Here is a 12,130-nt window from a genome sequence, read left to right as displayed (position 1 = left end):
TAGGCTCGGAACCTCGCAGTGAGGCACAAAGGCTGGCTTGACAAAACTGGAGTAACCCTGACGCCTCTAGCTGCGGTCTGGTGCCTGCACACCTACATATATATATGAGCAGTGAGCTAAAGCCCAGTGAATAACATATAGCGTAAAGGGGTTTAGAATGAATGTCCTTACAGTAATGAAAACAGTTCATTTCAATCAGTAATTCAGTTGCTCAGTACAGTAAACAGTCATATGTGGTACATCCATTAGCATAACAGTAACAGTAGGTCTTAAAAGACCGAACAGTAATGATGGCCATCAGTCAGTAAACAGTAGCGGTTCCACAATGAAACCGACAGAGATCTCTGTGACAGTAACAGTAACAGTAAACCGTAGATACTAAGGATGCCACAGTACAGTTCAGAAATAAAGGACATACATTCATTCAGTAAATAATACCAGTTCAGTAAACAGTTCAGTTCAGTATTCAGAAGATAATCAGTTGAACATATCTTTACACAATTGTTACTCACAGAGTTCTGGGCTACAGTATGCTAGAGCGTGTCTCCCCAGTTGCCAACCCTACACAGTTCACAGGTTGAACACACTAAGCTACACAGTTGGGAAATCTCATAACTTAATCCCTAATTTGCCTTGGTGTGTTCTACAATGATATCCTCATCAAGGTGCCTTAAACTAGGCCTAAGAATGCCTAGGATGGGATGAGGATGCAAAAATACACTTAGAAAACATTTCGTAAAGTTTGCTGAAAATAGGAGCCTCGCTCGAGCGAGACTTTCTACGCTCGAGCGTAAGTCCAAAATCAAAGGCTTCGCTCGAGCGAGTAATCCTTCGCTCGAGCGGTCTGCAAAACAGTAAAAGTACTGGATGCTGAAATTTTACGCGCGATGGTCGCTCGATGGTCGCTCGAGCGGAGCCCTGGACAAAGGTGCTCGCTCGAGCGGGGAATCCTTCGCTCGAGCGAGAAAGCCAAATCTGGAATTTCCAGATCTGCCTCCCAAGCTCAAACCAAGCATTCAACCACTCCAAACTCGACCTCTTGGGCCCAAATTCTGGAAAACATCATTAAATTCAATGTATAACAAGTTTCAAAGCTCAATTTTTGAATTCAAGCCCCAAAGGTGAGTCAATTATAACCATATTCAAACTCATTTTCAAGAATATGAAGAACATGCAAACATGCAAGGATTTAAACCAAATCAAAGCTTCAAAGCTTGTTCAAATGAGCTCATTCTTTTCAAAACAAGATGAAAACATGGTCTACTCTTACAACATGGACATGCATGTAACCATTTATCATGAATTCAACTCAAAACTCAATAATTCAACCATGCATGCAAGAAATGAGCTTCAATTCACCATTAATGACCCAAATCATGACTTAGTTCTACAATGAAGCATGAACCATGCAAGAACTAGTTCAATAGCATCAATAAGAAGATAAGATCCTTACCTAGAGTTTGAATTAGAAGACTAGGAGCTCAAATATGCAATCTATACTTCAATTCCTTCAATTCTCCAAGCAAAACCCAAGGTAGAATTCAATTCCTCTCACTCTCTCTCCTCTCTTCCCTCTTGGTCGGCAATGAGAAGGAAAATGGCTGAGGAAATGTTGTTCTTGGCTCAAGTATGTGTGTGAGATAGTGGCCCACTCAATGGCAAAACGGTAATTAAGTCCAACTCTTCAATTGGCTTATTTTAATCTAATTTAATCATACCTAATCAATTTTCAGATACTTATACCATAAAATCACATTAAATATGAGGGTCACGTAACATCAATCGGTTTCAGATTCGGCCGCCGATAAGGCCTTCAAATAGCAGTTTAAACATATAAACATGAACAGATAATCAGACAATCAAACAGATAGAATGCAATTAACTAACATATACTCAGTCAATTCAGTTTCAACTTCAGTCAGTCGGTTCAGTATTTCATTCAGTTCGATTATCAGTTAGTTATCAGTCATTATCAGCTTCGTTTAACAGTAATCGGTGATTAACGGTAATCAATCGGTCATAAATCAGTAAACAGTACGAGGGTTGTTACACTCAAGGTTGTTCTGGAATGTGTTGGTGAAAAGGACATGCATTTGCTATGTACATATTCTTCAAGACACATGCTCATTTATATGCCTCCATACATTATTATTATTCACTGTGTTTGGCTCATTCCGTATTCATGTATGTTTTGTAGGTGGTCAGCTCAGAGGCCAGCCCTACGTCAGCTTCAAGCATCTTGTTTGGTAAACAATCATCCAATTACATGATCATCATTCAAACACATATTAAAAATTAGTTTGGTAAAAAACTAAAAAACTAAAAATATAAAAAATTTATCATTCTTATATAATTTTATCTTTGGTAAGTAAGAATAATTTTTAAAAATTCAAAAATGATTTTTTAATATTTATTTTTATCAAATTAATGTATATTTTATTAAATTAACAATTTTACTCTTAAAATAAAACAACAATATTTTCAATTATTATTATTTAAAATGAGATTTAAAATTTATAAATGAATCAAAATCACACAAGTCCAAGCTGTAATTCAGCCTAAAATATATGTTGCGAAAAATATTTAATTCCACAAATAATGAGTTTAGATAGGGATAAGCAAGGAATAGGAATAAGGATAGGAATAGGTGAAGCAAGCAGGAGCAATTGGGGTGGTTTAGTGTGGATTATTATAAGTTAAAAGTTAATAATTAGAAAATTATAAATAGAAGCACCCGTTCTCTACTTTCTAAATAATCAACTTTTTTTTTCTAGTTATTTAACTTTATTTTTATCCAAAAAATTATAGACAAAAACTACATCAAATAATATAACACAAATTCCCAAATTAAAATAATTTCCAAATTAAAATAAGTTATAATCAACTTCTAATTGACACCAACCACCCATATTGTCCGATGCAAAAGTGGTAAGAAGAAAAAAATGCAGATGCGGATAACGATGGTAACGCTGAGCCAAGCTCCGACGACAAGCAAATGTTCTGTGACATCTCGTTCCCAATTGAGTCACCCAAATCACTCCTCTCTCTTCTCTCACCGCAGTCGCAGACCTAAATTCTTCTCCTCCAGTACAGACAACAATCCTCCTATCCCCAAGCGACTTCCCTATCCACTCACCGTCTCTAACTCCTACGATGGCGGCCCCGCCACCAAGTCCAGTCCTCCTCCGCCTCCTTCTCTCAGCTCCGACGGTGACTCCAAGAGCGTCCCTCTTGAGGGGGTTATTCAATTCGAAAAACCCAATTCTTCTTCGCTTTTCAACAAATGGGGGTACTCTCTACCCTACTCTACTCTACTATTCCCTAACAATTCACTTTCCTTATGCCCATGTTTGTTTGGAAAAATGCTTGGTGGGCCAAATTTGTGTGGCCCTGAATTTTCGGCTCACCAAGCATTTGGGTGGTAGGATTAATATTACTAGGACTGTTATCATTTGTGGCTAATTTTTTGCCCTTCAATAAAAAAGAACATTCACATTTTTTTGTACAAGTCAATCTTGCTTTTTTTGTCTTAGGCCTGTTATTTTTTCGAGTGTCCCTATAAGATCCACTCCTCTCACAAGCTAAGCTAAGTCTTGGCTTCCTACCTCGAATACCACCCCCATCTGATTTCTGCACGACAATAACGAATCCATTTCTTCTTCCAACTTGACGTGCCCATCGAATTAACTCATCTTGACTCTTGAATATCTGAAATAAATAAATTAAACTAACCAATTATTGCACATAAAAAATGTACATTATTTGTAAAACAATCAAAGGCTCACCTCATGAGTAACAAATTCATTACTATAATCCATTACAAGTTCTGAATCAACCTTACTGCCTGTAGTCGAAGCATCACCCTAAAAACAAGTGTGAATGTAATTCCAAAATTGAAAAAATGATGTTCATTTCAACAATCCCGAAACTAATGGTTTTGTTCAGTTTAGCAGTGATGAAAATAAAGATGATATTCGGTTCAACAGTACTGACTATCTGCATTAATGTTCGGAACCTATGTATTGAACGAAAGGATTATGTTCAATACTGTATTTCCGAACATAATTCTAATAGTCAGCAAACTAGTACCGAACAACTCGAACGAAACAAGAACGACCGAAAACGACCGAAAACGACCGAGAATGTTAATACAAGACAGATAAACTTACCAATGGAATATCGGTCTCACTAGAATTGTTGTCATCGTCTTCCATTGCTTTACACAGTGAAATAAGTGATGAAGTATACGTTATACTTGAAGCAAAACTTTCAAGTTCAATAGTGTTGATGATGGTGATAAAGATAACACATTCAGGATTTAAGATGATTATGAAAAATAATAGATTTAGGGTTTATGCTGGTTGGTTATGAAAAGTAATAGGTTTAGGGTTTACAAACATGGAATACGTATAGTTGGAGTTGGATGTGGGGGTGGGGGTGGGAGTGGGGGTGGGTGTCCAATAGTATAGAGTATTAGTTCTTATTGATAGGTGTGTATTCCATTTAATAATGTCTTTTAATGTAATTTTATTTTATGGTATAATTGTAATAAAAAAAATTATAAAATGGGAGATCTAAATAATTTTGGCAGGTGCTAATAGTAGCACTCTTATTTAACATTGTTGTAAAATATAGGGTGAATTACACTACCAGTTTATGTAGTTTAGGACTTGTGTGACTTTAATTCCTGACTTTTCAATTGTCATACATTTGATCATGAATTTCGAATCTTACTTCAAATAAGAACAATCAAAGATGTTTTCTTTACAAACGATCCATTTCAAGGGTAAAGTCGTTATACAACTAATTTTGCGTTGGTTAACTTGTAGTATGTTGTTTGAAATATAATAGTCTTTTTTTAAAGAATAATTTTGGAACTTTCTTAGTTATAAAGGTATGTTTGATTTGGTTTTCAAAATCTATTTCCAAAAAAAATTTCTAAGAAACTAAAAATTAAATTAGTGAAACAAAAAAGAGTAATCAAACTAAACAAATTTTGGGCTTGTTTGGTTTGTTTTTCAAAAAAAAAAAATTGGGAAAAATTCTCTACAAACAAATTTTCAAGAGTAATCAAACCAAACAAATTTTTTCAAAAAAAATCTCAAAATTTTGTTTGGTTACCTATTTTCCAAAATCACTCTATTTCTCTCATACATATCAAATCAATCACTTTTTTTAAAACTCTCTCCCTAAAATAATTTTTCAAAATCATTTCTAAAAAAAGGCAAACCAAACAAGTTTTCGTATTTTTTATCTCAAAAACTATTTTACAAATACAAACCAAACCCACCCATCATTTTTATATAATTTTATTTTTGGGGAGGGTAGAAATAATTTTTTTAATTAACTTTTTGATATTTATTTTCATAAAATTAGCTTCTATTTTTTCTAAAGTCAAACATGGTTATAACCTTGATATTATTATTAAATCAAAAACTTTAAAACTAAAAACATTTCATATATTAAATATATCAATTACACATTAAAATATGATAACCATCTAAAAATATCAACAAGAACAATGACCCCATTACATGATCATCATCCAAACACATTAAAAATTAATTCGGTAAAAAACTAAAAAACTAAAATATTTATTATTTTTATATAATTTTAACTTTGATAAGTAAGAATAATTTTAAAAAATTCAAAAATAATTTTTTAATATTTATTTTTACCCAATTAATGTATATTTTATTAAATTAACAATTTTACTTTTAAAATAAAACAACAATATTTTTAATTATTATTATTTAAAATGAGATTTAAAATTTATAAATAAATCAAAATCACACAAGTCACAAGCTGTAATTCATCTTAAAATATATGTCGTGAAAAATATTTAATTCCACAAATAATGAGTTTAGATGGGGATAAGCAAGGAATAGGTGAAGCCGAAGCAGTAGCAATTGTCCGATGCAAAAGTGGTAAGAAGAAAAAATGCAGATGCGGATGACGATGGTAACGCCGAGCCAAGCTCCGACGACGAGCAGATGTTCTGTGACATCTCGTCCCCAATTGAGTCACCCAAATCACTCCTCTCTCTTCTCTCACCGCAGTCGCAGACCTAAATTCTTCTCCTCCACTGCAGACAACAATCCTCCTATCCCCAAGCGACTTCCCTATCCACTCACCGTCTCTAACTCCTCCGATGGCGGCCCCGCCACCAAGTCCAGTCCTCCTCCGCCTCCTTCTCTCAGCTCCGGCGGCGACTCCAAGAGCGTCCCTCTTGAGGGGGTTATTCAATTTGAAAAACCCAATTCTTCGTCGCTTTTCAACAAATGGGGGTACTCTCTACTCTACTCTACTCTACTATTCCCTCACAATTCACTTTCCTTATGCCCATGTTTGTTTGAAAAAATGCTTGGTGGGCCGAATTTGTGTGGCCGATTCGAGTCATGAATTTTCGAGGCACCAAGCATTACTGCTTTGTTTGGGTAGTAGGATTAATATTACTAGGACTGTTAGTCTGGTATTATCAATCCATTGCATTGCATTGTGTATTCTATCTTGTGCAAATTTTTAATTTAATTAATTAGTTCGACCCTCTTCTTACTCCTCCATTCGTTTATGTATTCTCCAATCCAAATGCCATATTGGTCCATACAAACATGGCCCTATATGTGTATAATGCTAATTGGTTATTATTGTTGTGTTTCAGTCGCGTAGCTCTTCTTGCTGGTGGAGATGTGTTGGCTTTACTTCTCTTCTCTGCAATTGGAAGGTTCAGTCATGGGTTCTCTGTTTTCGACACCGAAACCCTTCGCACGGCTGATCCTTTTATTGCTGGTATTTTTTTTTTTCTTTATCCTTTTCTTGCTTGCATGAATGTGAGACAAAAATTCAGTAGAAACAGATCTGAATATGTGGGGATGTTTGAATCTTTGCAGGGTGGTTTTTGAGTGCTTACTTCCTTGGGGGTTATGGGGAGGATGGCCGAGGAATGAATGGCTGGTCAAAGGCTGTTATTGCTGCTGCCAAATCATGGTCTTTGGGTATCCCAGTAAGTTTGTATATATTTTACTTGGTATATGTTCATCAGTTTTGCATAATTTGCAGCATATAATTATGTAATTGCTACTTTGAATTTAGTTAGTCGAAGAAAATATAGATCCATGTCGCCAACCATAAGTAATTGGGATTGGGGAGTTGAGTTGATCAGCATTCAGTAATAGCATGATATGCTCAATTCCACTGTAATGCATTTTGTTGTTTAATTTTGAGTTAGTTAGTTGGATGATAGTTCTCACACAATTTAGTAGAGAACAACCTATTATGGTCTTGTTTGATTAACAAGATTAATAGTGAAAGGATTAATTATCCCATGAATTAGTATAACATTAGTTATCCAATTAGATTAGTGAGATAACCATTTGTTATGTATTTATTTTGTTTGTTTAAAAATTCGCCAATTTTGTCAAATTGAATGTCCGCTGTACATATAATCCGGTTAATAAAATTTGCAATAAAAAATGGGATTGTGAGTCAATGGACTAACCATCCAATCTTATGCTATAATCTTACTAATCAAACATGCCCTAAACTTAGTTAAATGGATTTTATATGCTCTTAGAGCTTGCATTTTGAGGGTTGTTCTTTCTTTTAATTGCACTATTGGTCAAAAATGCTAACCTTCTTTTTTACTGCAAAGTTGATGATATGTAATGATTCATTTTGTCAAGGTTAGTTATCATCATTGGTGGATACAAACAGGGCTTTTAAAGAGGAAGCAAAAGCTTTGAATGAAGTTTAGTATCACTCCTCACAGGACCTCTACATATATTTATGAAGTATCAGACTAGTCATCATATAGGTTTTGCCAATTTTGAAGTATCCAGAGTCGCTTTCCCATTTCATGTGCTGAATTTGATTTTATGAGTATCCAGAGTTGCTTTCCCATTTCATCTTTCTTTACGATGATATTCTTGTGTAACAATTGGCTCTGTGGCTGATCTCTTATACTATATAGTGATTGGATTTGCTTAGCATTGTTCCTTTATCAAGGAACCTCATTATTTGGTGCAGTTTCTGAACATTTATAATGCTCAAAAGGGAGAACACTACTTTATGTTCCATCTTTTTGAAGCTGTCCCAATTTTGTGGTATCTGGGAAAAACCAGCCCTCAAAGTAGATAGGTAGATAAGTTAGTACAGTGGTGATTTAACTACTGGAAACATTTAAATTTGAAGTGTCCTACTTTGTGTGGGATTCAAAAGAAAATATTTTAACCTGGGAGGGAGGAAAGAAATGGCTGACGGCGAGACAGAACAATTATGATAAAGTGAAACAGTGTATATCTTTGTTTTTTTGGTAATAAATTGCTTACTTATCCCAAAAATAAAAAATAAATAAAAAATAAGAAGGGACTATTAACAAATAAAAGTAGTGATAGGGTGAGGTAAGGATCAAGTGCGTCACATGAGATGTATGTCTACTGTTGATGAAATGTGATGGAGCTTATAACATGTACATCCTTCTGGTGGCACTGGGACCTCCACCTCAAATGATTTTTTCAATTTTTTTGATGATTCCATAAGAGATCTCATAAGGGGATTTGTGCACGTGCAGTTTAGTTATATAAATTAGGATTGAAACTCCCATTGAAAAGTTGCCTGCAATAGATGTGTGAACTGCATGGGGTTTAGCCAGATTGTTGTTTCAATAAGCTGGAAGTTACCCTGGGCAGTGTCTTCACAAATCTTGGAAGGTGGATTCTTGACATGATTACCTTTTTGTAAGTTCAACTCGTGGATAACAGAAAAATGAAATGAGAAGAGAATGGAAGGACATGAAATAGTGGATGATAGTGGGTGAGTACTAGATGTTGAGTGATTTACCCACACTTCCAACGAGGGTTTACGGTCATGGGATGGGTTCAAAGGAACCTGCCTACGACACGGTTCCTAGTTATAAAAAAAAAAAAAAAAGAATATAGTGAGGATGCTCCTAGTTTCTTTTCCTGTGTTTGATAGCCATGAGGGCACATCACCTTCTAAATGAGAGAGAGAGATCACAGTTTTGTTCATTTATGAATGCTGCTTTCTTATATTTCCTTCTCTTTTTTTTTTTTTTTTTGGCAGGTAGGATTGATAATAAGGGCAACAGCAGTAGGTCGTATTCCACAACCCAATTTTATTTTAGTAACCATGGGAAGTACTGCTGTATTACTTATAGGATGGAGAGCACTATTGTTCAGCATTTTCCTTAAAGATGACAAAAGCAAGAAAAGTGATATATATAGGCGTGGCAGCCCGTTTGAATTCTTTGAGGTATGAAAATTTTCTTGTTGATCCAGTGATTTGAAATTTGACATGGATGGATGGCTTTTTGTCTTAACCTTTTGTCTTAACCTTTACGAGTCATTCTCTGAGATCTAATTTTCCTGATATGACAAATAAACTTGAGAAACTATCCTTCAGTACTAGAGTTCATCTGGTGAGGATATTGTGCATGCCTAAAATGTTTTTATTAACCCTCTAGTTGTGTACCATGTGAGTAAGTCATTGCGATAAAAGGACACTGTTATGAAGATTTAACTTCATCTTCTGTTAATCACTGAGAAGGCAGAGTATGTGTAAGTCAACCTGTGGTGTAATGATCATTCCAATTGCTACTAGTTTGTCAATTTAAAATTCTATTTTTTTTCTCTTACCAACTTGCAAATAGTCTGACAGTCTTTTTCTCTATCACATACCACGCTTTTCTCTTCTTTTTTTTGTTTATGTTCAGTGCTTGCAAATGGTTTGTAAATCCATTTTCCTTTTAATCTTTTGTGGTGCAGTTGCTCACGTCATTAGTACGAAGGTGGTGATTATAATCTTTTCCTGTTCCTTGTACCATGATGTTATTCTGTCTCCCACATTTTTTTTTTGGCTCTCTATACCTGAATACTCCTTGTATTTATCAGCAAGAAATGTAACAGCACAACCGGTGAGGAGACCTTTTTTTAATTTTTTTTATAATGTATTTATTCTTTCCTTTCATGTACTAAATTTTGTTGTATTCAAATGTCAACAACCATCTTAGTTGCTTGAACTCCTCTGGAGATTCCTTTTTCCTTTGCCTTTGTATTCTTTTTTTCATCTAAAATCTTCTTTGATGAATTTGTTTTAGGTCTGACTTCCTAGCACCTAATTTCCTGAACTCATCTAGCAATTTGAGGCCTATGTGTGAGATTCTTTGTCGTGAAACAGTGGAGAAAAATAACCCTTTTTTTTGGTCATCTGTGTGGGGAAAACACGAACAACCCGGCTTGAGCACCTGAAAAGCACAAAAATGGGACACTTCGGCTGGGTTGGTCAGCCAAGGAGCTATCCAATGTCTATGTCAGTGAATGCCCAAGAATTCTCAATAGAATAGAGTAGTGTGTAAGTTGTTGATTGTGTACCTGGCTTATTGAGCTTGAGTATATTCATAATCATGCCATAACGACCGTTAGGGTTGGTTGAGAAATTCCTAGCACCTCCCCTTACTGCTCCACTATATGTGGGTTCGTGTCCCACGTTTGCAATGCTCCAGGAACAGATAAGCACATTTGCACCTGAGATGGGCTTTCTATTGACCTGGTCCACCCTGTGCTTGGACCTAGCCACCCGATCTATGATAGAGCTCGACTGTTGCACAGCATGGTAGATCGGAATTTACCTCCCACGGTATCAAATGCAGTTAGTTATCAAGTTAGCTTTAGGAAAGTTTGCTGTAATTGAGAACTGTAGCAGAGAAGTGTGTAATTTTGTTCTGAATTTGTAGTATGTAAAGTTACTTATCCAAATTTTGTGCAACAAAGTTTAGAAAAAAAAAAATATCAAACCAGCTTTATTGCTCAATTTTGGGAAGGCAGTTTCTGTCTTTATTGGGGTAGATAATGTTGATGAAAAGTGTCCTTCAGGCCCAGGAGTGAATCTCTTTATGGGCTTGGTTATGAAAGGGAAGTGTGTCAATATTAGGGAATGACTTGTCGATTGATTTCTTTCCTACCGTATGAGATCAACTTTTAGTATGTTATATTTTCTTATGCTATTTTTGGATCTTAAATTTGGGTAAGAATTTAAAGTAAGAAATGGGAAAGGTGGAGGCAATGCAAATTAAATATAAATTAATTTTTGTTTTCCATTTTCCTTTATGTTGTGTTTGGTTAGGGGATTTGGAGAGGGATTTAGAAAGGGAATGGGAAAAGATGTGTGAAATTAGGTGAAATATAGGTATATTTTATTCACATTTCACCTAACTTTTCCCTTTCTCTTTCCAAATCCCTCCTCAAATCCTCCAACCAAACACAGCGTTAGGAGAGTACAATCACGAAGTCCAAGTCGAACAATTGCTAGTTACATGTAACTCTTATAACGGGAGAAAAATAAACACCATCATAATGGATATTAAACTTCTCTCCATAAGAGTGTTGCCATTTCCACTGGAATTATCCCTTTATTTTCAACAAATGCCTGCCTTCTTTTTTGCTATAGGATCTTAATGGAACTTTGATGGTTCTTACTCTATTCACACGTGCTTTCTTTTGTTGGGCCTGGTTTTGTCCTTGTAGGAGGGTGTGAGGTGAATAAAGAGAGTGATTAGAGAGATAAAATTATGTTAATAGTCCAACAAAGTCGGAATGGTTGGAGAAATGAGTGAACAAAGATCTGGGAAAGTTGAAGAATGAGTAGTTGGGTAAGGGTGGAGCAAGTGTTTCAAGAAGAAAAGAATGGCAATGCACAAATAGGCGTACCAAGTGGCCAAATAAAGTGAGAACATACGTCCCTAAGAATCATATGGAATATTCTGTCTTGGACCACCAAGCTGAATGTGCCACATATCCCTCTGCATGTAATATATCTATTTGTTTGGCACAGATGTCTTAGCAAGTGAACTTACAACGGGAGTGTTTGCTCCTTAGCTTGGATCTCAGCAAGTACACTTGCGACGGTAATGTTTGTCGCTGCACTTGCCTTCTCAGTTCAGTTTAGTCAAGACATGCATTCTCAGGACTTTATAGCCTGCCATCAGCCATTTTTCGTGTTCACCTTAGCGAAGCCTCCACCCTTAGCCACCTAACTGCAAACTCCCAACTTTTTAAGGCGAAGGCCACAGCTAAACCTACTATCAACCATGTTGTGCCTTAGTACTAAGCCCAAG

General features: G+C 35.7%; 1 protein-coding gene across 2 annotated transcripts; it reads left to right on the top strand.

Annotated features, from left to right (window-relative positions):
* Positions 1–5,807: 5,807 nt before the first annotated feature.
* Positions 5,808–10,772, top strand: LOC145792720 (uncharacterized). Of its 2 annotated transcripts, XR_014332506.1 has the most exons (6): positions 5,808–6,287; positions 6,662–6,789; positions 6,891–7,003; positions 9,082–9,270; positions 9,783–9,931; positions 10,115–10,772. XR_014332506.1 is itself a non-coding variant. In XM_082874054.1 (5 exons), exons 1-5 carry the CDS (start codon positions 5,941–5,943, stop codon positions 9,810–9,812), a joined length of 807 nt encoding a protein of 268 aa, XP_082730180.1. In that variant the 5' UTR covers positions 5,808–5,940; the 3' UTR covers positions 9,813–10,058. The 2 variants fall into 2 exon arrangements, 1 of the variants encoding a protein (XP_082730180.1); XM_082874054.1 differs by lacking the exon at positions 10,115–10,772 and having other exon boundaries at positions 9,783–10,058.
* The last annotated feature ends 1,358 nt before the right edge of the window (positions 10,773–12,130 follow it).

The sequence above is a fragment of the Camellia sinensis genome, chromosome 6, assembly GCF_055761805.1.
Source record: "Camellia sinensis isolate YWXY chromosome 6, ASM5576180v1, whole genome shotgun sequence".
Classification (NCBI taxonomy): domain Eukaryota; kingdom Viridiplantae; phylum Streptophyta; class Magnoliopsida; order Ericales; family Theaceae; genus Camellia; species Camellia sinensis.
The sequence above is the reverse complement of the archived record's forward strand: the minus strand, read 5'-3'. Positions and strand labels throughout refer to the sequence as shown.

Bases quoted from the DNA above. Each gene is read 5' to 3' on its own strand.
- LOC145792720 (XM_082874054.1), top strand. From the start codon at position 5,941: ATGCAGATGCGGATGACGATGGTAACGCCGAGCCAAGCTCCGACGACG. The intron at 6,790-6,890 runs GTATTTTTTTTT...GAATCTTTGCAG, and splicing joins GGCTGATCCTTTTATTGCTG to GGTGGTTTTTGAGTGCTTAC. The intron at 7,004-9,081 runs GTAAGTTTGTAT...TTTTTTTGGCAG, and splicing joins CATGGTCTTTGGGTATCCCA to GTAGGATTGATAATAAGGGC.